A 26,033-nucleotide genomic window follows, 5' to 3' on the forward strand; every position below is an offset into this window, starting at 1 on the left:
AGTCTCATCTCTGCTATACTCAATTTATCTATATTACTTTTCTTGACTGCCCAACATTCCGCCCCATACATCATAGCCGGTCTCACGATTGTCCTATAGAATTTTCCTTTATGCTTTAGAAGAATACATCAGTCACACCACTCCATATGCACTTCTCCACTTCATCCATCCTACTTTAATTCTCTGAGAAACATCATCATCTATATCACCTTCTTTGTTTATGGTTGACCCCAAATATCTAAAATAAACACTTTCCAATAGCTCTCTCAGCTCAAATTCTTAGTGCAACTAAAGTTACACACCATATACTCCATCTTCGTTCTACTTATCTTAAAACCTCCCCCTTATCATTAATCTCTGCTACTGCCTCATCCACCAGAATAATATCATCGGCAAAAAAATACACCACTGGTGATGCTCAAGGGTGCTAATTTGGAATGGTGATGCTGGTGGGGCCACACTGGAGCTGGGTTACCATTGTTGTCCACCTTCTCCTGATTAGCATCTAGAGTTTTGAGGAATTATGCAGTACTTTGACAGGTTGCACAGTTTTGTTTCTTGGTTATTTTGTATTCTGGCAGATGGAGAAGTAGGGTTCTTTTAGGTTATATGGCTGAATTTACTGGTCATGTTCTACTTTGGGACTTTGGGACGAGTCTGACTTTATTTGATCCGTTCTACATTTTGATGAGTTCAAGGGGTTAGTATAGTCTAGTGGCTGCCAAAATAGTTAACCCAAAGTCCCCCAATTACAAAAGAATCAAAAGTCATTGTCTATATAACTCAAGTAACTAGCAGTTTTAAAACTGTGGAATACTATCAATTTTTTTGCTGCCAATATTCTGGTCATGTGGTGTTTCCTACCCTAGAAATAATTCAAAGAAACATACAGTGGTTGCCATAGCCTGCTTAGGGCTGCCTTAGGGGTTAGGGGCTAGGCTAGGATGCAGTAGAGAAGAGCTTTCCAAGCGGTGACTCCAGAAGATTTCTCTTCTTCATTTCTTTCTTTTATTTCTGGGTTCTTTTGGAAAATAAGACTACAAATCTCAAAATTTCCAATCCCCCCTTTTCTACCAGTAAATCCCTCATTACTTTCACTAAGCTTGCAATCATCCTTGAAGGCATGAACTGCAGTCTTCACCCATACCAGAAATCACCCACCACATAAAGCTTGCAGACCTGCACAAGAGTTGGAGATAACTCAGCCTCAACCTTTATCATTAATGCCCCGATTGATTCCATCAAGATCTTAAAATACAGCTCAATGAACCTCCATTTCTAATCTATTCTCACACCCTGCAGAGACACATATGAAACCTTATGATACAAGAACAGTAACCAAAACTACTGGATTACGGGGCCCAAACTAGATTAAACAAGAGGAAGAGTGAAATGGGGCAAATTACAGCTAACAAAAGGACAATCAGAATGTCAAAATGATCTCTCCCATGCTGCCCATTTCCCACCACCAATCCCTTTTTTGCAAGTCATGTTTCCTAAAAAATAATTCTTGAAAGAAAAATTTTCAAATTTTGGTCTCGCTGGTTTCACTTTTTTCAAAGAACATGAGGGTTCTTTTGAAGGAATGTTTGGGGACGTCACACAGGTGTATGATTGGGGAGAGCTACAAAACGAAGGGGGTGTTTTCGTCATTAGTCTCTAATATTTATTTTTCCTTTTCCTTATCACAATACTATTCTCCCCTCAGCATGCTTGAAGGATCATTCCAAGTAAACTTGCCAATTCACCAGGCTACGAGAAGGGGAATATGCAAATGTTTCTGTACATTTGCAAGCGTGTTAGGCGGGTTCATGTGTCTATATGAAAGAGACAGAAAGAAAAGTGCCTGTCGTTTGTGCCGCTGACTTCGATCCCTCAACTTTTCACAAACTAACTTCAAGTCACAAGTGACATTAAACAAGTCTTCAGCATCTGGATGAAATTCATGGAAAATGCTCTTTTCACTAATTCCCAGCTTGAGATCTGCAAAAATGATATATCACACTCGGTAATAAAGAAGCAAATTTGTTGTCCTTCAAAACTTGATAGATTATCTAAAGGCCAACAGATCAAGTGATGGAAAACTTCTGACACACAATCACATCAATGTGGTCACCAAGTCACTCTTAAGTTGTTAATCACGGTTGAAAGAATAAAATGATTGTTGAGAACAACACCTTTAAGAATGATCATTATAATCCACTTCATTTCCTGTGCATTGGTTTTTGTGATGAGATCAGAAAGAATATTTGTCTTTTCTGCCCTGGTGTAAATGTTAACAAATGAAAAAACAGAGGGAAAACAAAAATATTAGAAACATAGAACCCCAACGGAGAGGATTAAAGCAAATAGTCTAACAATTATTGAAATGTTTAGGCAAAGAAAACTATCGCATACGACATGCCTATGAAATTAAGATGAAAATAAAACAGAAGTTAAACTGATAATGTGAGTGTACAAGCTCCACTTTAGATCTTAGATGTCCATCCAACTAGTCTTGGCTAACATTTCATCAATCACGTATACAGATTTTCTTTGTTTTGGGGGGGGGGGTGCTGGGTAGGAAATAACCATATATTATTTTTCATAGAAATGCCAATCTATTTCTATTGGGAATACTTGAGCAAATAGACAGCAGATAAGTAGAGATGGTTAGCATAGTGCAATGCAAACACTAGCTAGTACCACTTCTAGGACAAAGGTTTGAGATTTCGACAGGGCAGGCCATTATTCGAAATCAAAATGTTCCTTCATAACGGGTGAAATCTGTGGAAAATTGGAAAAAATTTTGAACAATGAAAGAAATCAAGGGAAAATAAAAGAAATACAAAGAATTTAGAAATGAAACTTTAGAAGATGTTTATTTGAAGAATAAATATGCATGTATGATTGATTAGATGTAAAAATAAATAATAAATAAATCAAAGTGGTAGTTTGGTTTAGAATCCTATTTTGTTAGTGTAAACATTCAAACATTGCTCAAATCTCTTTGCAATATTATCGTGGGGGCTTAAATAAGTTTTGGAGAGGTTTGAATCCACAAAGATTTGTAAGTTTTTGAACAAATTTGAAGTGTTCCAGGAACTTCAACACATTTCCCAAATTTTGAGTCGAATTTTGACAATTTCGACTCAAAATTTGGTAGTTTATATGAAGAAATGTGACATTTCAATTATTTTGACCAAAATTCAATATTTCAATCATTTAATTTCTCTATTATGTTACTGTTCAATTAATTATTGGAGACTTAGTTGATCTCTGTTTAAAGCCCCAATTGTGTCCATCTTCCCCAAGTAGAATTACTCCATAAGTGTGAATCTGACCATCAGATTTTGATCACATTTTGCAGAGATCTTCTACACTAAAATCAGGCCCTTTGACCTTATTATTGGCCAAAACCTACTGGTATTCTGTTATTAGTTTCTTTTCAAATCTGGTTTGGCTTACTCACCCCCATAGCTGTCAAAGGTGTCGCCTATGCAATTTGATTCATATATTCTATTGTTAAATCTAAAGTTGGGTATATGCTTTTCTTTCTAAATGTTGGAAATACTATTTAAATTTTTCAACACTTCTTTTCTATCATATGTACACATAAGCAAACATGTAGGCATGTGCATGCATGCCAAATAAGAAACAAATAATTTCCCTTTGTTCATTCTCCTCTAGGTTTCTTCCTTTTATCCACATATGTGCATTCTTTAATCTTTAGATTAACTTTTCTTTTCAATTTTTCTTTTCAATTTTTACAATATCTAATATTTAATTTTTGAGCAGTTTAATTATGTAGTTTTATATGAATTCTATTTGTATTGTAAAATTTTTGTTTTTATTTCACTTCTTGTTCTCAATTTCCTGTGCATTAGTTTCCACGCTATTTAGTAGTTATTTCCAGGGTAGTTTAACAATTAGTATACAGATGTAATCTGTAGGGAGGTTATTAACTTGTAAAAAATATATATGTTTTAAAGAATTTAATAAAATCGAGTTTTTGATAGGGGGATCCAACATTTTGGAACCCCTAGATTTTCCAATGAAGTTTTATCCCCCTCCCTGATGTGGATCCGAGTTCCAAAACCGAAATCAGATCTCTAGGGCCTAGTTAATTAGAAACAAATATCATAAACCATAGCAGTCTTGTAATAGACCAGAACTCTCAATGGTTATTAGATAAGTTAAATGGCAGGGGATATGGAAGGGTTTATTATATATTGACCAGGGGTAGTCTTGGAAGCAATTATAAGGTATGGGTAAGGGTAAGTAGTAAATAATGAGGGAATGAGGGGTCATTTGGAAAGTGAGCAATCAAAATTAAAAGGGAGGTGAATCGTGGTTTGAAGGTTATCTTCTCCTACCTCTAGCACAAACCAGGGGTGGGAACCAGTTGCGGTTTCAAAGAAGAGAACTTTTTCCCGAGGGCTCTGTTGGATCTCATATTTTAGGGCAAGGTTCCCAAGGCAGAGGCCTCTTGGATGCAGCTAAGGGTCACCCACAACAGTAAGGGAAGAGAGAGGATTTGATGACCGAACTTCAACCCGATGGTAGGCCACAAACCATACTTAGTCTCAGGTCGGAAAACACACGTGAGAAGATGCTCCACTTGAGGGTTTGACAATTCTTTAAGGACTGGTGTTACCGTCAGTTACAGGGCAGGGGTGGATGGACTGTATATTATGACAGAAGTAAAAGACCAGAGAGAGAGATCGCACCGCAGGGGGGGGGGGGGGGGAGAAGTGGTCACACGACCATGGTTATGCACCTACCCGGAACCATAAACACCATCAATTCATTCAACATAGCCCAATGAATGGGGTTACAAACCTACTTATAAGAAAACCAAATTAAGAACTTCCTAATTAAAGTCTAAAACTGAAATAGAAATAGATCTCCTAATTACTCCCCAAACTCTAAACTAATAAAATTAGAAACAAAAATAAAATCCAAATTGGAAATTCCTACTTAGCCTAATATCTACCAAAATAAAAATAGATTACATAGATTACCCCCAAAAATTTTCCTAAAACGTCCTACTGAACCCAAAAACCAATTAGACCCGGTTCGTCTCGGTCAAGATTGTCCAAAGGATCAACATGGTTCAGCCTTGATTCTGCATCACTCCCACTTGGATACCCTTTTCACACTTTCAAATTGGATCTTCCAAAGAAGATAGTTCTCTTACAAGCTAATGGCCACTACACCAAATCATCAGCATTCAGCATACATTGTAGCAGAAACCAGTTTCAATAAGGACCATAAAAATTTCACCCATATAATAAGCAATGAGGAAGAAAGGAATAATAATAACACCAAATAATGGAAATCAGTGACCTATTTTCACTTGAAGCCAGTCGATCAAGCAGATCATTCAATTCCTTGATTGTTAGTCCTCCAGAAGCCATCCCTTGCCTGCGCTGTAAAACCTATTCACACCAGGGAAAGGATACAGAATAAATAACATAAACTCTAAGAATTCAAACATAATATATTATAATGAGGTAAAACAGGTAGTTATTGTTAGGTCTCCGGTGCCTATTCCTCGGGGAGTCCAAACAAGATCACATGGAGATCAAGTTTCCCCGAACCTCAAAGGAGATTACATCCAAAATTACGAGCAAAGTTCTAGAATTCCTTGTACAGGTTCTAAGGTTCCTCTCCATCCAGATGTGGTAGATTGCGGCACAAAAAACAAGTTTACCCACAATGTCCATGGACAATTTCCCGCTAAATCTTCTCAAGATCCAGCTCCATTCCCTTTCAAACTCAAGGATCCTTCTTCTAGATAGCCAGCATTTACAAAGCACCCCTTCCCAACGCAAGCTGCTTCTGGGAGAAGGACCCATGTTGGGAGAGAGTTGGTAAGAGCTCTCCACATGATGAAGCTATGGTAGGGGATGAAACTTTTGTACCACACAATACTAAACCATGGAACCTTTGCAGCCCTAGAAAGCACGAGGCTCCAAGCCGAGGAGGAGAAAATTCCCGAACTAGATTCTGTCCAAGTGACCCAGTCACCACTCCCTCTAAGTCTTCTGATTATCTGTGACAGAGCTTCCCAGACCTCAGTTAATCTAGGAGAGAGAACACGCCTCGGCTGCTAAACACCTTCATGAATAATAGAGGAGACTTTAGCCATTCTGTCCAACCTTGAGATGTTTCTATTTCTATCCCAAAAGCGGGAAATCAGAACTCTGTGAGGATGCAAGTTATCAAGCCAAAGGAGGGTGGAGTACCCATCGTCTATCCTTGATTTAATAACATCAGAAGCCACTAGAGATCTAAGGGTGTCAATTTGATACCGATACCGAATACCGATACCGAAACCGACCGTACCAAACCATGCTGAAGGAAATTTGGTATGGTTTCAGTATGAAAAAGTAGAATCTTTCTCGGTTCAGTACGGTATCAGTATTACATGGGAAAACTGTTCGGTATATCGAACCGAACCGAAAATACCAATAATCCATAAGTTAACACATATTTTATAGTTTTGGTAGACTCAATGCATATGATTGACGTCTTTTTTTAATTTTAAATTATTAAATTTATAATTTACAGCCATCAACCTGGTTCAAGATTCAAGAATGTCAGATTTTTTTAATTTACTCCCTGACATGATGTGACATCTCACGTGGGTATGTCATTTATTTAACCACTTCTGCCTTTGTTTTCTTACCGATTAAATATCGTACCGAAATTGCACCGATTCGGTATGGTATCGGTATTGAAAAATTGAAAATGTTCTTGGTATGGTACGGTTTCGGTTTTTGCCACCAAACTTCTATACCGTACGTCTGTACCAAATACCAAATAACATACCGATTTACACCCCTACAGAGATCTGCATTTCAGAATATTCCTAGAACTTTCAAGGGATTCCTGATAGAAAATTTTGTAGGGAAGAGAGATCCCAATTCAGTGTATCTAGTGTTGCAAGCTGTGCCACCTGCTTCCACCTAGCAAACTCTAGAGCGAAGAAAAGAAAAAACTCCATGGGCAAACAAGCAATGGATGAGCCCCAGCAATCTTTGGAGTTTGAGCTTAGCCATCTCTTCCAGTGTCCTAAGTCCTTGCCTTTTGCTCTATGGCAGCAAAGGATGCGCCTATTCAGGGACGTTCAAAGCAGCGTAGTAGATCGATGGGTAAGTACAAGAAGCATCTAGATGATAGGGGAGATGGACCACAAGGAGTCTCTAAAGAGATGGTGAGCATAAATCCAATCTACCCAAACATTTCTCCTCTTTTCAGCCAATTTCCATTGTATTTGATGGTCCCTGTCAGGTTGACCTCCTTAACCCTCCCCAATCCGAGTCCCCCACCCCCTCAGGGAGGCAAACCAAAGCCCAACCAATGGTGTGAAATAACTTGTTATTGTTGTTTCCCTACTACAGAAAAGCACTCATTAGAGATTCTACCTACTGGAGAAGTGAATGAAGACGACCAAATACACCGGAGTACCGGACCAGTAAATGTGAGAGCATTGCATGACAATCCGAACTAACTTGAAATGACTAGCAAAAGATAGGAGTTTGCTTTTCCTGAGGTCGGGCCTTTTTAAAAGCTAATCCAAGATAGGGAGCAAGGGTGGCAAGAGAACTTCGAAGAGATCAAGGGGAGGCCAAGGTACTTTGCCGGAAGGTGGCACACTAAGAAACATGAGATATACCTCAACCCCTCCTTAACGTCATCATAGATACTTGATAGAAAAGAAACGATTTTTGCCTATTCCTTTGAAGGCTCGACATGGAAGCAACAAAGGATAAGAAGCCCGGCACTGATCCAATGAGTAGGGTTAGCCTTAGTAAAGATTATGAGGTTGTTAGCGAAGGCAATATGGGATAACTGAAGAGTCTTGCATTTAGGGAAGAAATGAATGAGATTCCTGTCCACATTGGAACGAAGACTTCTTAACATAATCTCCATGGCAAGGGTGAAGAGATAAGGGGGACTTGGGCAACCCTGTATGATTCTAACTCTAATTGCAAAACCCAATAGGAGAACCATTAATCAAAACAGACACATGAGCTGAAGAGATGTAGTGGTATACCCAGTCCACAAAAACTCAAGGGACTTGCATCTTGAACATAACTTGCTGAATAAAATCCCACCTTAATGTAGGAGTAGGTTACAAGTAACTAACCCCAACAATTTTATAACCCAAGACAAGATAAACAAGGCTCACTAAATAACTTGACAATAAATAGAAGTAAACCTAGGAGAACAACAGAGGAATAACCAGTAAATAAACCCAAAAGAATAAAGCAACAAAACCCAACCCAAACCCAAGTCGATAGGAGAGAGAAAAACCCTGCGATTAGGGAAGAGAGAGAGAGGTGCGGTTGGACCTGTAGGCCTCTGATGGGACTGTAACTGAGGTCGATGGAAGCCCTTAATGTAAGGAAGAAAACCTCCAAAGAAGAGCTGATTCTGTCGGCTGATGAAAAAGTTATGAAGTTTCTTGATTCCAGACCCAAGATAGAGAAATAGAAAAATTCTGGAGGGGGCAGAATTTTAGCAGCTTCAGATGATCTTCCAGAGATGGTCGAGTGTCCTTGGACCGGTAGCCCCTGAAAAGGGTTTGCAAATCAGAGGACAGATATGCAAGATGTGGGGCTCGAGTAGGCCTCAAGTTTCCTCACTTTGACTGGGTCGATTCTGGTCTTAAAGCTTAAACAGATCCGATTTGTAATAACAGCAGTACACTAGCAGCAGGTAATATTCAGCAATAGATTCTGAAAATAGGAGAGAAAGAGCAAGGAGGTTGTGAATGAAAGGTGGCTATCTTGGCCCGGGCTTCTCACCCACAGCTATCCCGGCTGTTCTAAGCAATTGACTGCAATCTTTGTTTATTCCAATCTGAAAATTATGAGTACATAAGCTCCTCTATTTAAAGAGGGCAGAATAGCAATCCTAACATAACTAGGAGCTAGTTTCCAAATAGGACTAGACACCTAGTAGGACTTGGACACATAATAAGACTAGGACTATAACTCCAATATGGAGTAAGTTACTTAACTAAGAGTCCATATAAGACATTACAATCGGTGGGCCCAATGGGCCTCACTTATTAAACAATTAAATAAATACCTATAGCTACAATCGATGGCCCAATGGGCCCTTATTCTAACAACTAATTCAGCCACTTGAAATGGTCTTAAGTGTGGATCAATAGGCCCTTCTTGGCTGGGCCTTTCTTCCTCTAATAGATCCTCCCAAAGTGTGGATCTACATCACACCTCAAGGTATCATACGCCTTATAGATGTCAAGCTTCATCACCGCAGTAGAAGGGTGGGACATTTTATCAAATCCCACAGTTCGAAATCTCGGTCGAAATCATCGAGATTTCACAAAATATTTCTTTTCAACGAATAACAAAACAATACTAGATTCGACTCAGTAGAAATGCAGGGTTTTAACTGAATTTGTGGTTTGGATTTGGTTTCGGTACAAAATAGTGCATATAAAATTACTATTCCAATCGAAATGGATCAATTTTTTGCCCATTTCATGAGTTTCAAGTGGTTTCGCCTATTAGAAGGGAAAACTCCAATAAACCCCATATTTGAATTTTTTTTGCCAAATCACCTACATTTCTTGGTGGAACACAGTGTTAGGGACTATAACACATTACAACAATGATTTTCCGCATTTTTGAATAAGATATACATAAGGTCCAAACTTAAAGGTATACCTCTTTTCCCCAATGGTTTCAAGCCTTCCCAGAATTGAGGAATGGTTCCGTGGTGGTGTTATAACCTTGGTTGTTTGTGCTTAGCATAGAATAATTAACCAGAGACATTCAAGAATAGATCCCTCGGTGTATGCTTTTTGCCAATGATATTGTTTTGGTAGATGAGACAAAAGCATATATTTATGAAGATCAACCTTGGAATCAAAAGGTTTTAAGCAAAGACGGAGTATACGGTGTGTAACTTTAATTACACGAAGACGGATAATAAAGCGGTGAAATTTGATGAGAGTGAGATTCCAGCTCAATCATAAACTAGAAGGTGATATAGAAAATGGTGCTTCACAAATAATTAAAATAGGATGGATGAAGTGGAGAAATACGTCCGGAGTGTTGTGTGATCGATGTATTCCTTTAAAATTTTATATAGAACAATCATATGACCGGCTATGATATATGATGCATAATGTTGGGCAGTTAAGAAGCATTGTGTAGATTAATTCAGTGTAGCAAAGATGAAGATGTTGAGAAAAATGAATGGTAAAACTATGAAGGATAAAGCAAGGAATGATCATATTAAAGTTAATTTTGGAGCAACTCCGATACATGGTAAGCTCCAAGAAAGGTGGCATGGTCATGTTCAACAAAGGCCTTTGGATGCTCCAGTACAGAGGAGAAATGATGAGTAAAAACATGCATACTTAGGCCTTGTGATCGTCGAATAGCGGTGATTGGAGGGCAAGAACCTATGTAGCTGACCTCAGTTATCGCTGAGTTGTTGTTCTTGTTGTAAAGAAGTCAAGTAGAGAAGATTAAATAGAGACGTAGACAAAACACCCATACTATGAACAAAATACTAAAAGCTTCTAAACCCACATAGAACCGAAAGCTTCAAAACCCACATAGAAGATAAGTGAAGAAAGAACAAATTCAATATTTTTCAAGAAACCCACATCAAGCGTAACAAATCAAGCAGAAAAAACACACCTCAGCAGCGACAAGCGCAAAGTTGCCGGCATTGGCACCAGTTTTCGCTCCTCCCTTGCGCCAATTCATGAGGCGAAGAGCATCTTCCGAATCCCTCGACATTCCGATTGCGTCAATGAGACAAGTCGCGAGCACAGACTCCTTCAAGCCGTATGTCCCCCTCTCTCGATCGAGAGACGGAAGAATTAATCGAATAGCACTGAAGTAGTACCCTGGCTTGCAGAAATTGTCGAGGAATTTACGAAACTTGGAACGCTTCTGTGCTGATGACTTGCTTCGTTGCATCCAATTGAACATACTGCACAGAACACTGAACTTCACCATTTGATCGGACATTTTTCTCTCGTTGTGTGTATGGGTATGGGTAATGGCGCCTCTTTCTCAAAATATGAATAGAAGGAAAGACTGTGAAACCACTGAATCGGTAATGCCACAAGCGACAGAACCTGCAAGAAGAAACTTAAATTGGAAGTCAAGGGAACAGAAGAGTTTGAGCATATGTTGTAGGATGGAATCTCTCCTCACTCACAGTGAAAAGGAAATCAATCTCACTCATCATTGTTTTGTCCGCTAGATGAGAATCTTTCAGTCTGAACCATTGATATAAATGCCGCAAGAGTCGGCGAACAAAAGGGATGAGACCGGGGGCTAGCGTGGGCCGATGACGATACACATAAGCATCAATAGGGGTCTGATTTTTTTTTTTTGGATTTTAGAAGGGTGTGGACATCATTTTCGTTATCCTCACGCAAAGAGGCTGCATAACCAAATAACGTTCATTTCTTTGCTACTTAGTCATGTGAGTCCTATGCCTAAACACAAGGGTATACAAAATTATAACCTCACCCCCTATTAGATCAAAATATCCATTCATGTTGATGCCCCTGCAAGTTGCCTTTGGCCTGACTAGTCCTGCAGGTCCTCCTGCATGCATTCTCATTTGACTCTTATCTTGGTGCACAAGCTAAGAGAATGAGAAATAACAAAAATAAGAAGTTCGATACATCATTAGTTAAACAACTTATTATATGTAGCATTTGAGCTAACCTATGACCTACAAAATTAAATTGCATCCGTAGCCCTTAATGTTACATCCATCATCATAGATATGGAAGAGATTGTTATCAAAATGTGAAACAACTATCATAGTCACTCAGATTGATTGTCCATCTACGCCTCTACTCCTCTATGCCATTCCCAACCTATGTTGCAAACTCTACTGGAACATTTCTAACCTTTGGTGTCAATACGTTTTTGTTTTATTTTTTTGCTGATAAGTAAAAAAATGTGCTTAGTGGTAATGATCATAGCCCCCATATCAAAACTCTCATACTGTAAGTAGCGTTTCTACATAATCAATGAACGATAATAGAACATGTCGACTCAAACCCACAACTAAAAAAGCATGGCAAAATTGTGAAATAAAACTATCAGGGCCATCTAATACCACTGGTAGTTTAGATCAAAGCAATCGTTGCAAATTATAATCAAATGATCCACAAAAGGCAATGCTTGATATTCATATAGGGACACACACTGTAATATAGTGGGTCCATACCATTTGATAATAATTTGAACAATCAAAGACAGAGTAGGAGCAACGTTATGGAAACACACATGCATAAATGGATGATAGGCAAGATTTATTAAAACGTGAAAGGGAAGAGCAAATCATTAGTTGAAGAAGATTGGAGGTACTCCATGCATGTCCCCAAAGGCATTGCAGTTGTGGGTAATAAATGGAAGAATCAATGGAAGCTGAATTTTCAGCTTTAGAGCACAACCATATCATGACTACCACTACCTTACCCCATGTAAAGTCCCTATTGGCTGCAAACGGGTTTATAATATCAAATGCAAACTAGTGATAATCCTATCTTTATCAGCAACATCTTTACACTTTTTCTCCGTTACACTTTTTTTCAAATTAAAGACCTGAATCCTTCGAAATATTTTATTGGCATTGAGGTCACTTACTCCAAACAAGGCATCCATCTATTTTGATAGAAGTATGCCTTAGACATTCTTGTAGATGTTGGGATCCTTGGTGGCTGCCTTTGTGAATTTTCCATGGAATCCACTCTCAAGCTCACATATGATGATCACTTTTTTTCTTATCCCGAGTACCGCCGCCTTGTAGTACATCTTTTATGCTTCACCATCACTTGACCAAATATGGCATACTATGTGAATGTATTGAGTCACTTTAGAAGCACACCATGGGAATTGCATTGCCAAGCAACTCCTTGTGTTGTTAAATACATTAAATCCAGTCTTGGTAATTGCATCTTTTAATCTACATGACATCTGGTTCTCACGTTTTATTTCCTACTCTCACTTAGATTGGGGTACGTGCTTGTTCTGCTACATGACATTCCATCACCGGTTACTACAATGTTATTGGCACTAGCCCCATCTCTTGGAATTTCAAGAAATAATATATTGTCTTTTGTATTTTGTTCAAGTCGAATATGGTGCCATGGTATCTGATACTTGTGAAATCACTAGACTCCAACAACTACTCTCCAATCTTCGTGTGCATTACATACTATACTATATTGTGATAATCAAACTACCCTGCATATTGTTTCCAATCATGTTTTCCATGAGAAAACAAACACACAAAGTATATAAATTGTCATCTTAATTAGTACAAAAATCTTCCTAACGACATCAAGACTTACTTCATCCTATCCAAACAAAAAGTTGTCGATGTTCTCACCAAAGCGTTGTGAAGATCTAACCTTCAACATCTTATTGAAAAATTTGTGTATGATATCTACTCTTTTAACTTGAAGAAGAGTATTGGACATATTTTTCACTTTCATTCCATATACATCAGATTCTTTCATTGCTGTAAACTTTAGTTACATTATATTAAGATTTTTTTTTGGTGCAAGTTACATTGATTTAAGATATATTCACATTTGTATATAACCTTACACCAGTAATGAAATATTCATTGACAATTGTCATAAAGTTCTAGTGATTAAAATGTTGACACGTGTATAAAAAATAAAAAAATAAAAAATAGATTTTGTTCCATACTTCCATTATTACCGTTATTTCTTTTTCTGTCTCGTTTTTTTTTGCGGTAAGGTTCCGTCCCTCGTTCCAACGCCTCAAGGTTGCACTTGCTCCAAATATAGAATCCGTAATGGGACCGATCCCAACAGTTATTTTGCAAATTCCAAAACCCATCGAACCCATACTATAGAGTCCTTTTCATGGCTCTCCTTTTCTAAGTGTTCTCTACTTTCAGTCTGTTTCTATTTTCGGCCATGGAAGTACTTTCGAGCTCAGTTTTCTCATATAGGTTCGCAGAGACTTACCCAGCTGTTCAATCACTGGTTCCTTCCATCAAATTCTCGATTAGGCGAAGTGGGTATCTGAAAATCCATGAAAGTTTGGAAACCAGACGGTTTTCTGGTTTGGATTTGAGTACGGAGAGGGTATGGACTTGTGGGCTTCGAGTTCGAGCCCTTGCCCGTGAGATTTCAGACGAAGGCGGCGAGGAGGAAACGTCGGACGGTGGGCCTGGTTTAGTTCCCGTGCAGGGTTCTTCTTCTTTGGAGGTAATCTTAATGCTTTTATCATCTCTTTCTGATTCTCTGATTCTTAATTTTCGGATTGCTTTTATCCTTTACCATTAGAGGATTGGGTATCTGATGGCATGTGGTTTCCGTGTTATATTTTTTATTTTTACTAAGATCTCATCGTTAGTCCGTTACTGATAATTCTAGGATTTTGAGTGTATAAAGTGGCTCAATGGTTATGGTTTGAACGGAAGAGAACAGTTGATTATATTTTTTATTTTTACTAAGATCTCATCGTTAGTCCGTCACTGATAATTCTAGGATTTTTGAGTGTATAAAGTGGCTCAATGGTTATGGTTTGAACGGAAGAGAACAGTTGATTCCAGCTATTAGTCTTTTTTCATCATGAATTTTTTGTGCTTTGATATATGGAAAGGCGTATGGTTTGGAATATGCAGAAAGAACAATCACGCCGTCAAGGCGTCTACTGTTTCTTATTCAGTTTAATTTGTTTCGATACAGGAAAAATAGTAAATTTTCATTCTTCGTCCAGTGGGTAATCTGCCATGTGGTAGTTAGGTTAACAATTCAAACTTTATGGACACCTTGTCTAGTTGTCCATGTCTTATTGCATTAATGTGGCAAGCTTATAGCTCACTATTTTTCAGAATAAAGGTTGAAAATTGGTTTTAAATACATATAAGAAGAGTCCAATACATGGTGGGATATACTTGAGATGTGTAACTATAATTTCCTTTCCTGAAATTTCCTCACAATGGTTTGTAACAAAATGTAGGAAATGGTTGCACCTGCTACCTTTTTTTGGTGGATAAAGATGCATAGACAGCCACTAATTGTGCCATTGAAACAATGATGTGGCAATTCAAATCATTAGATGTATAGGGAATTGTTTGGATTGGCCATGCCAAATTTCATGCTCTAATTCAATCTTTTGCCCTACCATCTATTGGCATCTCTCCTTAGTCCTGTATTTTTCAATGCTATTGTTTTCCTACTACAGCAAACTCCATTAAGCTTGAAACTTGACATGGGAGTGTGGATATTGGGGTCTACCTGCCTATTAAATTCAGCTTCATATGACCTGCCAAGTGACAAAAACTAGGTCTGCCATCTAGTTTAACCTACGTGGGTGGGCCATCCAGCTAGCCTTTATCCTACTTTCTAATTCTTATACATACATTATTGCAAGCCAATGACAACAAGTGTGCTTGTTTTTTGTGCTTTCTAGGGTGGGGGTAGGGGGGTTTCATTGTTTGGAATAAACCACATAAAAAAAGAAGACATTTTGATTATCACTTGCCAAAAAAGCGAGAATAATGGAAGCATACATGGGTTCTAGGGTTACCTCAATGATGCTTCATACGCAGTGGAATGGATTTGTTTGCAGTCCACATTGCTTCCCATGAACAGTTGGTGGCAATGATTTTGCTAGGCAAAGTTCCGCCCTCACAATGGAGATCCTTAGAGAGACACACTCTCAATTGGGAGAGACAAAAGAGAATAGGGAGATGGAGAGAGAATTTTTTTGAGATAAAATCAAAAGTTATGCTCAATTGTTGTTCATTCTTCTCAGGATGCTGAAGTTTCTGTAGCTTGTGATATCTTTTGATCATTCTATAGTTTGTCCTCCCGGAATATTTAAAATTTCCCCTTTTGTTCCTGTAGTCAATGATACGATATAACAAATTGCTTCTTCTGCACTATTATGATGGAATCTCTCGTATTCTGAAGGGTAACTCAAGCCAGAGTGGAAGTAATGACAAAGCTTTGGGTGAAAACTCAAGTATCACATCACCTCAAATGGTTTCAGGTGGAAGTGGAGCTGGTGGGGGCACAAGGGCTGGGCTTTTCAGAACACCAATTTCTGGTGGTGTGCAGAGTGCAACCTCTGCTCATGATCTACCTCGACCAGCCTTGGCAGTTCGCAATCTGATGGAGCAGGTAGAATGGTGTTCTGGTTTCAAGATAGTCATGACTTTTTCCTTGGCCATTTTTTATGAAAGTTGGCTATTGTTAAGAGTTTATCAGTGACCTCACATGTTACATTGTTCTGAGTTCTATGCCTGTTTGTTTCTTTCATCATTGAAGGCCAGATTTGCCCATTTATGCACGGTGATGTCCCGGATGCACCACCGTCGGGAGGGATACCCATTTGGTTCGCTAGTAGATTTTGCACCTGACTCAATGGGCCGTAAGTAATTCAACTTGAAAACTTGCTTTTGAGAGACTTTCTTCTTTCCTCCATCTCTTTTTCTCTATGTTCACATGCACATGCGCAGATACATAAATATAGAACCATGAAGCCAAGCTTGGTTGAGGGCCCTTTGGTTTGAGCTATATAGAATAGGTGAATCCCTGGATTATCCACCTGACTAATGTTGTCATATGGCCCACCACATATTGGACTTCTCATTGTGCATTTCACTTATCCAACTGTAGTGGAAAAAAATGACTTTTATGATGTGGCCAGCTCTTTCTTCTCCAGTGGGGAGCTCTTTCTTGGATGAAGTACCATATAAACTGAAAATGATGAGGGCCATGTGTTCACAGGCACCAGCTGAGCTTCTATGGCACTGGAAATGACTAATCCAGCCAAGCTTGGTTTTCTGGGCCATCCACCAAACCAGCACCTATATATCTGTATTCTTTCTTGAAATATATGCATATGAATGAACACAGATGCACAAACACGACCTTTGTTTCCCTTGTATGGGCACACACACACACACACACACACACACACATTTTGGAGTGAACCCTCGGATATCTAAAGTTCCAATTTTCTTGTGCATGCTGATTCATTTGACTCATGGGAGGGGTTGTGGCAGCTACTTGGTGCAGTTCCAACCAAGAAGGTTTATTTTTAGAATTTCATTGACTGCAGGATCTTAACTCTCCAGATTCTGAGGAGTGCTATAACATACGTAGTTAACATCTTGGAGGGTAGTTAGTTTGGCATACTTAATCATGTAGATGGTACCAATAAAGCAGGGGATCAACCTGTGTGTAATTTGTTCTGCATCCACTGGATCAGCATGGGTAGACTGGGATACCAATTATCTATTGTATTTTTTGAGAAAGTGTGTGATTGGAGGATTAGAAGAAGAAAGTTGAAGGCAGGATTCAATCCCAAGGCCTGGCGACTACCTACTAGAGTCCTTACCAGCTGCGCTACCTGACACCTTTTTCAATTATCTATCATCTTATTTTGTTTTTCTTGTCTTATGCAGACCCACTCTTTTCATTTTCACCATTGGCTATCCATACGAGGAATCTTTTGGCAGATCCACGGTGCACACTTGTTGTGCAGGTTAGTGTTGTAAAATTCTGTTCACTTTTATCTTCTGTGGATCAGTTCTTCTGTGATTTATTGATAGATCGTTTTACAGATTCCCGGATGGAGTGGACTATCAAATGCAAGGGTTACAATTTTTGGTGATGTCTTCCCTCTTCCTGATCATCAACAGGTACCTTTCCCTCTGAATCATGTAATGGGAAAATTGGTTTATTATTGAAAAGTGAAGTTGTCCGAGCTTTCCCTAAATCTTGCACATATATGATTGTGTAACATTGATTTCAGGATCCATTAGTGGCTTCTAACTATATGATCTCCTTGGTTATATGCCAGCTTGATAGTATGACACAATCATTGGTGTTATCAACTCTCCTTTCCCCTGCCACCCCACCTCCTTTTTTTTTTTTTGGTGGGGTGGGTGGGGTGGGGGGGGGGGGAGGGGTAGGGGTTTCTTGTCCCTGGTCAGATTGATCTTGACATTCATCTAGGAGATTCCTATGTGACTGGGGTACCCAATGAATGGTGTGTCCAAGTCCCAACCCAGTTAATATTTTAAATGTTTATGATTTGCAAGGAAGTTTGGAATTTTCAATTGAGACAGCATGGATATGTCCAAAGGTGCTATTTATGTTTTTTATGATATTGCTAGGAATGGGCTCATAAACAATACATGGCAAAACATCAACAGGGAGCTTCCCAGCAATGGGGAAACTTCTACTACTTCAGGATGCAGAGCATAAGGTTTGTTTCTGAATTTATTATAGCATGGAAGTCATGTGAATACTGCCTTTAGTTCATGAGATATTTCATTTTTCCTTGTATCACAATAATCTACTGTGTAACAAAACAAAGCAATAGCACAATCATACCTGCACAAGAAAGCAAACTGAGAAGGAGAAGAAGAAAGAAAGGAAGGAAGAAAAGGAGACCAGAAGTCAAAAGAGAGGAGAAAACCTGTTCGAACCAAAACTCATGTATATTTATATCAAAAGTCTTGGAAATTACAATAAGGACAGAATAAATAAATTACAAGAAAATACACTAAATAGAAATATAAAGAGAATAATACCCGTGCACATTAATTAAAATGTTAAATACTTTTAACATACTGAATTAACAAGTCAAGATTTCATTTTGCTTTCTTCCTTCAATTAGCAGTGTAATATTCAGCGCAGAAGGTTGGAAAAGAACCTCTAGAACGTAGTTGTCATGACAACAAGGCGATCTAAGGTGGTGGCGCAGGGTAAAAAACCAAGGCGACACCAACAAGATGCCTTGACAACTATGTTCTGGAATGACTGCGAGTCTGCGAGGAACAGAAACTGATCACAGGACCATATCCTTTTCTAATTCATATTGTACTACATGTTTCTGCTTGTGTTCTAGAGGTATGGAAACTTTAGCATCTCTGAGATATAATTTGTTTATTACATAAAAGCCTCCTTGTCATGGTCCTAAACTCCTGATTTTATATATTATATATGGATCTTGATCTTTTTGTTGTTAAGCCACATTTTTTATGAGCTATAGGTGCAAGCCATATAAGAGGACTGATCAATGTTTCCTATTTGTGGATGCTTTACAAATTGGTGGATCAACTTGCTTCTCTTTCCTCCTTGAAGTTCCATCCAAGTTTCAAAACTTCAGTGGATAGTTCCTTGACTTTGGGCTTTAGCCAATCAGGCCTTTCCACTTCCTGCTTTTGCTTGTGCTCCAGAGTCGTGCCAGCTTTACTGTTTTTCTTAAAATAAATTTGTTGCATGCCTTGGGTAATGAAAGATTGACTCCCAAGTCATGGTCCCATTGTTCAATGGTATGCCTCGACTGATACTGTCTGATTCCTACCTTCTTTTGATAATTTAGCGTGGATAAGCTAAGGAACAAATTCATATTGCTAGGATTGTTTGAGCTCTCTGTCAAATGTTTTTACCTAATGTTGGGCCTTCTTTCTTTTGAGAGACACACCCCAGTTGTGAACCTTTGGTGAATGAAGGTATTCCTTGATTCTTTGGGCTTAGGCCAAATCAATTGTGTGGGTCCTTCCTTATTTATGCACTTTTTGTCTTCACTTTTATTATGGTTTACTGCTGTGTGTATGAAACTTTCATAGTCATGGATGAATCTAAGTATGCAAGTTTAAATAGATTTTCTATATCTTAGAAGTCAGTACACTGCCTTCACAGCTGTTCATAGTGTGTTTTCTGAAGGACAGTGTTTTGTATTAGCAACCAGCATGCATGAGCTTGATTTTTCTTAATGGTTGTGGCCAGTGATATTTATTTCATTGGAGGTTTTGGCACTGTTGCTTGGGTAGATGTCAAGGAATACGAGACACTCAAACCTGATAAGATTGCGGCTGATGGAGGAGAGCAAAATCTAAAGGTGAGCCATATGTATCTTAGTTGTTCTGGCAAACATTATATTCTCTTTCCGTTATTTCTTTTTGCTCCCTTTTGCTGAATTTTGGTACTTGATGCAAGTAACCAACTTATGGTTATTCTTAAATATTTGAGTTTGTGGCTTTTTTCATCTAGGAACTCAATGCAATTTTCTCAAAGCCACTTAGAGAGCTTTTATCCACGGAAACTGAAGTTGATGATGCAGCTTTCATATCGGTAGACAGCAAGGGCACAGATATTCGGGTCCGTCAAGGAGCACAGGTAACTCTTCCCTCAATTCTTTCTTCTCTATCCTCCTACCTTAAATACTTGCTTTGACCTTTGGTGCATGACATTGGAGTGGCAGACTTTCTTCTTTTCTTTTTGGGCCTAGTTTGACCTTTCAGTTCCTGGCTATGTAATGGGGGGCCATTTATGTTGCCCAGAAACAGAGTAGCAGTATTGGTTTAGTAGAAACAGAAAATAGAAGAGAGAGAATGGCAGTAGCAGATCGATGGGAAGGGGAAGAAGAAAGAAGGGGTTGTCTCACTGGACAAAGAAGAAATAAGAGAGAGAAGGGGAAAAGAAGAGATCTCAAAGATGGAGGAGGAAAGGTGGGGGGGGGGAGATAGAGTGGTTGCAGAGAAGAAGAAGAAGAAGAAGAAGACAGCCATGTAGAGGGGTTTCCCAATCAATTTTTTTCTTCATTAATCAACTAATCCCATAACTTGGGTTACATGCTTTATTTATAATAATCTAAAATTAAAGCTTCCTACTTAAAGTCAAAGATTAAAACAGAAATAAAATCTCCTAAATCTAGACTGATAGAAATAGAAACAAAGAAGGACTCAAATTGGAAACTTGTTACCAATCTAGAAACTACCTAAAATAAAAGATTGCAAATAAAATAAAATCCTAGAATTTGTTGTTTATCTAGAACTACCTAAAATAAAATATTACAAATAGAATAAAATCCTAGAATATTCTAACATTCTTGAACCCAAATTGGATCTGGGTCTTGGTCCGGGTTCCAGAGCGGGTTTGGGTCAATCCATCGGAGCGTTGCTGCATCAATTCCCCTATTGTTTAGAAAAACTCGTCTATGAGTTTTATAGAAGGAGAAAATCAACACCACTCGATTAGCATCCTCGATCAATGGCTCCAATGGGGTAAAGATCCAGCGCACCTTGCGATCAACGGTCATGATCTTTTGATGGTCATCAAAAAATGATATGACTTTGATCGGAATCGGATGGTGGGGCTTCACAAATGAGATTGGGCCATCGATCAGTTCTTTAGAAGCAACCTTAATCGGATCGTCCAGTTCATCTTCAACATCGACAACAAAGCTTGATGTAATGGTCTCTAGATGGTGGACGGTTCTCGAGGTGTCGTCACAGTGTTATGAGTAACGTGACCTTGCTGTTCTCCGCGGTTCGGAATACGTAACTCTAGGGCATCAAGTCTTGTGTTAATGTCTTGGAGGGTAACAACTTGTGCTTCCCTAGCCACCCTCTCTTCTTGGAAGGCTTTAACCACCTTCATTGTCTCTTCATTCAGTCGAAGTAACCGAGTCCATAGTTCAGATGAGGGGGTGGCGTGAGCAACCATTGGAGTAAAAGAGTTGACAGGAAATTTGCTCTGATACTAGATAATGGGGAACCGGGGTTTGAGAAAACCCAGTTCTGTTCGCTTAATGGCCCATCCAAATAGGAGTACCCAATAATCAAAGGCGCCAGTATTGTAAATAAATAGAAGTAATAAAAGAGTGGCAGACTTATAAATATCTAGATTATTAATGAGCTGTTTGGGAGATTGGACTTAAAGGGGATTAATGATTATTTGATGGGGGTAAAGTAGGAAGTAAAATAGGAATAAAAGGAAGTGGGAATAGAAACAAAAGATAGGGGCAATTCTGGGGTTTAACAGAAATAAGGAATAAAACCTACTTTATGTTGTATTCTTCAACCTCACGACAGAACAAGAAACCAGCAGAAGAAGAAAAGCTTCAAATCGATGGAACTCCTTCGACAAGTCTCGGACTGGCCCGAAATTCCAAACGAAGATGGCCAACCTTAAGGTCTCTTGAATCCGACTGATAAACACTTCAAGCAGGAAGCAAGAAGAGCTATGTTGTCTCTGCAACTCAGGTCAGGCGGTAGCAAGGGATCCAGTTCTGAACTTGGTTGTGAAGCTCACCACAGAGGCTGAATCTGGTCGCAAGAACCCTGTGGTTAGGTCGCCTTAGGAAGGTGATTCTAGCCCCAAAGTTTGGAGGTGAGAACACTTGTATCCAGGGAAATATTGTCGATTCCTTTGAGTTGTAATATATCGCCCAGAACAAGGGAATGGAAATACGAACCAGAAAAGGGAGAGAAAAGAAGAAGAAGAAAGAATAGAGGAAGATGAAGAATATAAGGAAGAAGAAGAGTTGCTGGGTAGAAGAAGAAGAAGAAGAGGGGGGATTGTCTCGCTGGACAAGGAGATAAGAGAAAGAGAAGATCGTAGGGGGGGAAGAGGCAGCCACGTCGGCTTATGACAACTTAATTCATTCTTCCATTCATCAACTTACTCTTCCCATGAATTACATGTCTAATTTATAATAAAAGAAAATTAAAACTTTCTAATTAAAGTCAAAGACTAAGATAGAAATAAAATCTCCTACACCTAGGCTAACAAAATAAAGAAACAACTAAGGACTCAAATAGGAACAAATATTCTCAAATAAAAATAAAATCCTAGAATATTCTATTAATCTTGAATCCAAATTAGTAACTTGGAACCCAAATTGGATATGGGTCTTGGTCCGGGTTCTGGAGCAGGTTTGGGTCGATCCATCGGAGTGCTGCTGCATCAATTCCCCTGTTGTTTAGAAAAACTAGTCCACGATTTTTATAGAAGGAGAGAATCAACACCGCTCGATCATCATCCTCAATCAATGGCTCTAATGGGGTAAAGATCCAATGCACCTCGCTATCAATGGTCACGATTTTCTGATGGTCGTTAACAAATGATATGACTTTGATCGGAATCGGATGGTTGGGCTTCACAAATGAGATCGGGCCATCGATCAGTTCTTTAGAAGCATCCTTCATCGGAGTGTCCCGTTCATCTTCAACATCAACAGCAAAACTTGATGTAATGGTCTTTAGATGGGGGCATGGTTCTCGAGGTGTTATCATAGTGTCATGAGTAACGTGACCTTGTTGTCCGCCGGGTTTTCGAATACGTGACTCTAGGGCATCAAGCCTTGTGTTAATGTTCTGGAGGGTAACAGCTTGTGTTTCCCTTTCTATCCTATATGCTTCCCTTTCTTCTTGAAAAGCTTTAACTATCTCCGACATCTCTTCATTCTATCGAAGTAACCGAGTCCACAGTTCAGATGAAGGGGTGGTGTAAGCAACCATTGGAGTCAATAAGTTGACAGGAAATTCGCTCTGATACCAGTTAATGGGGGGCCATTCATGTTGCCCAGAAAACAGAGTAGCAGTATTGGTTTAGTAGAAACAGAAAATAGAAGATAGCATGGCAGTAGCAGATCGATGGGAAGGGGAAGAAGAAAGAAGGGGTTGTCTCACTGGACAAAGAAGAAATAAGAGAGAGAAGGGGAAAAGAAGAGATCTCAAAGAAGGAGGAAAGGGGGGGGGGAGATAGAGAGGTTGCAGAGAAGAAGAAGAAGAAGAAGGGGGGAGAAGAAGACAGCCACGCAGGGGGGTTTCCCAATCAATTTTTTTCTTCATTAATCAACTAATCCCAAAACTTGGGTTACATTCTTCATTTATAATAATCTAAAATTAAAGCTTCTTACTTTTAGTCAAAGACTAAAATAGAAATAAAATCTCCTAAATCTAGACTAATAGAAATAGAAACAAAGGACTCAAATTGGAAACTTGTTACCTATCTAGAAACTACCTAAAATAAAAGATTGCAAATAAAATAAAATCCTAGAATTTGTTACTTATCTAGAACTACCTAAAATAAAAAGATTACAAATAGAATAAAATCCTAGAATATTCTAACATTCTTGAACCCAAATCAGTAACTTAGAACCCAAATTGGATCTGGGTCTTGGTCCGGGTTCCGGAGCGGGTTTGGGTCGATCCATTGGAGCGTTGCTACATCACTATGTTTTTCAAATTCAGCTACATCATTTCACCGGTCTACATTGTGCAACATCTTGCAGTGGTCATAGTCAATTTCTGTACACTGAACCTTGGGTCAAATAGAATTTTGTTGGATAGGCCAAACTGAGTTTGAATTTGTATGATTAATTTTACCATGATACAATCCTTTTTTATAAAATGAGAAAATGATAGAAATTGAGAAAATAGAGGATTTTGGAGGAAGGAGAGGAGAATTTAAGAGGAAATAAATATGTAATCTCAAATCTCAATTGGCTATTTCTTCTGTAACATGGGGGCTGATTTGGCTAATTCTAACCACTGGATAGTAGGTTGCACATTGATTTGCACTGTATCATGGTTCTGGCCAATCTTAACCATTTGACCCACTTTGAATTGGGTTCTTCTCCTTGTATTCTCTGAGGTCAAAATTTTCCGAGAAGATTGACTTTGAAACTATTTCTCAGTCCATTTCTGTGTATGGTAAATCTTGATGCATGTAGAGGGCGATTTAGACAATATGTCGGTTTGTGGACCAGCTGAGCTGCCATGGCATAAAACCAAGGCCTCTGGTGGAGTAGTATTTCCATGGCCTGTGTCAGGTGTAGGAACCTCCCAAGAATTTTTTTTTTTGCAAAAAAGGAAGAATAGGCAGGTGAAGGAAAAATAAGCATGGCAAATTCTTTTTTTTTTTTTAATGTGGAAAACAGCTGTTTAATTAAAAAGAAGAAATAATAGAACACAAATCCCCCTTATAGTTCCTAGCTAGCTTTTCAGAGTTGGCTTTACGGGCTAATCTGTTCGCCACTCCTTTCTTGATCCAACCGACATGTTCATGTTCAATATTACAGCTTACAGATTTCTTAAATAAACATTACATATCATGAATTAAACCGAAAAGTTTCCAGTCCCAACCATCAAAATCGTCTTATTTCTGAGCATTGTCTGCCTCTCTTGAGCCCATGAATCATATGAAGGCCCATTTGTATACCCGTCAGCATGATACAGTTACTGAAGTAACACTTTTAACTGAAACAATAGAATGGATTATTTCATGTGAAATTATCATGACATGCTGTTTGTTCAATTTCTTCCATATATGGGGGAATTGGTGGCTGTTTGGGATGCAGATTCTGGATAGGGGAATTTTGGTGGCCACATATCATGCTCATGTGCATTCATTGCTGGCCATTAATCAGATGAGAGTTGTGCTAGCATTTACTGACGTGTTTACTCATCTCACTTGTCTCTGCTCTGCTGTTTCAGTTCAACATTCAGAGGATATCTTTTGAAGAGGGGCATGCCGTGGAAACATTGGAAGAAGCCAAAGCAGCTCTTCACAAACTAATAAGTAAAGGTTGCAGGATAAGCTTTCATAGCAAAGCCTAAACCATTGATAGATCATGTCTGTTCTTTCCTCATGGTACAGCGAGATGCAAAGATTCTATTCAAGGTATTGGAGCAATCAGAAAAGCCACAACAGTAAGTTGTGAAAACCTGCAAGCTGAGATTCTCAGATTGGGTCTCCTATGCGCATGCAATGATACATGTATGCATTGCTGTTTTTTTCATCCTCCGATTGTAATTTTGAAGCATTTTATGGATTTATAGGGAGCCTGATATATGCTTTATTTATTTCTTAAGGGAAAAAAACCAACCACCGCGTTGAGTCGGTTGTTGGCTGAGTTGACTTGGAATTTTAGTAAATGAGTAGAATAATGTTAAATATGAACCGTGTTGTATCGTTGTCATCCTGAGTTTTAGAGAAGGTAATTTTACTTTCATCGATTGGTTTATTAGGATTTTGTGTGAGGAATTTGAATGATCACCTCTAGTGTCTCTTGGGTCATCATTTGACAGTATGGGCTAGGGCTATGATTGGTTCTTCAGCCAAGGCTGATTAACATTTCAGGAGTTTGGATTCAGTCGACTTTAAGGGCTGAATTGGAAAATGCCATATCTAATGGGAGCATTGGCTGTCTATAGATGCTGAAAGTATTGTACGACAG

The 26,033-nt window shown here is 38.8% G+C and overlaps 2 protein-coding genes across 4 annotated transcripts in view; one reads left to right on the forward strand and one right to left on the reverse strand.

The window, feature by feature from the left end:
* Nucleotides 1-11,132, reverse strand: part of LOC122076138 (DNA ligase 4) — a 37,688-nt gene extending 26,556 nt beyond the window's left edge. Inside the window, exons 1-4 of one of the 2 annotated variants that reach the window (XM_042641442.1) lie at nucleotides 10,674-11,132; nucleotides 5,329-5,420; nucleotides 2,178-2,263; nucleotides 1,847-1,983 (exon numbers count right to left, since the gene is read on the reverse strand). In XM_042641442.1, coding sequence (XP_042497376.1) covers nucleotides 1,847-1,983; nucleotides 2,178-2,263; nucleotides 5,329-5,420; nucleotides 10,674-11,009 — 651 coding nt within the window. In that variant the 5' untranslated portion in view covers nucleotides 11,010-11,132. The remainder of the gene's footprint in view (nucleotides 1-1,846; nucleotides 1,984-2,177; nucleotides 2,264-5,328; nucleotides 5,421-10,673) is intronic. The other variant, XM_042641441.1, reaches the window with a different exon arrangement.
* Nucleotides 11,133-13,761: 2,629 nt separating this feature from the next.
* Nucleotides 13,762-25,775, forward strand: LOC122075113. Of its 2 annotated transcripts, none has more exons than XM_042640019.1 (9): nucleotides 13,762-14,248; nucleotides 15,896-16,171; nucleotides 16,319-16,421; nucleotides 17,461-17,540; nucleotides 17,620-17,697; nucleotides 18,175-18,266; nucleotides 19,796-19,907; nucleotides 20,060-20,185; nucleotides 25,291-25,775. In XM_042640019.1, exons 1-9 carry the CDS (start codon nucleotides 13,955-13,957, stop codon nucleotides 25,411-25,413), a joined length of 1,284 nt encoding a protein of 427 aa, XP_042495953.1. In that variant the 5' UTR covers nucleotides 13,762-13,954; the 3' UTR covers nucleotides 25,414-25,775. The 2 variants fall into 2 exon arrangements, with proteins under 2 accessions (XP_042495953.1, XP_042495954.1); XM_042640020.1 differs by having other exon boundaries at nucleotides 13,764-14,248; nucleotides 15,962-16,171.
* Nucleotides 25,776-26,033: the final 258 nt, after the last annotated feature.

The sequence above is a fragment of the Macadamia integrifolia genome, chromosome 4 (assembly GCF_013358625.1).
Source record: "Macadamia integrifolia cultivar HAES 741 chromosome 4, SCU_Mint_v3, whole genome shotgun sequence".
NCBI classification, from domain to species: Eukaryota; Viridiplantae; Streptophyta; class Magnoliopsida; order Proteales; family Proteaceae; genus Macadamia; species Macadamia integrifolia.

What these genes read in the sequence shown, in the direction of transcription:
- LOC122075113 (XM_042640019.1), top strand. Translation starts at nt 13,955, where the DNA reads ATGGAAGTACTTTCGAGCTCAGTTTTCTCATATAGGTTCGCAGAGACT. An exon ending in CTCTTCCTGATCATCAACAG is followed by an intron (nt 17,698 to 18,174) that starts GTACCTTTCCCT and finishes TGATATTGCTAG; the next exon opens with GAATGGGCTCATAAACAATA. An exon ending in TTCAGGATGCAGAGCATAAG is followed by an intron (nt 18,267 to 19,795) that starts GTTTGTTTCTGA and finishes GGTTGTGGCCAG; the next exon opens with TGATATTTATTTCATTGGAG.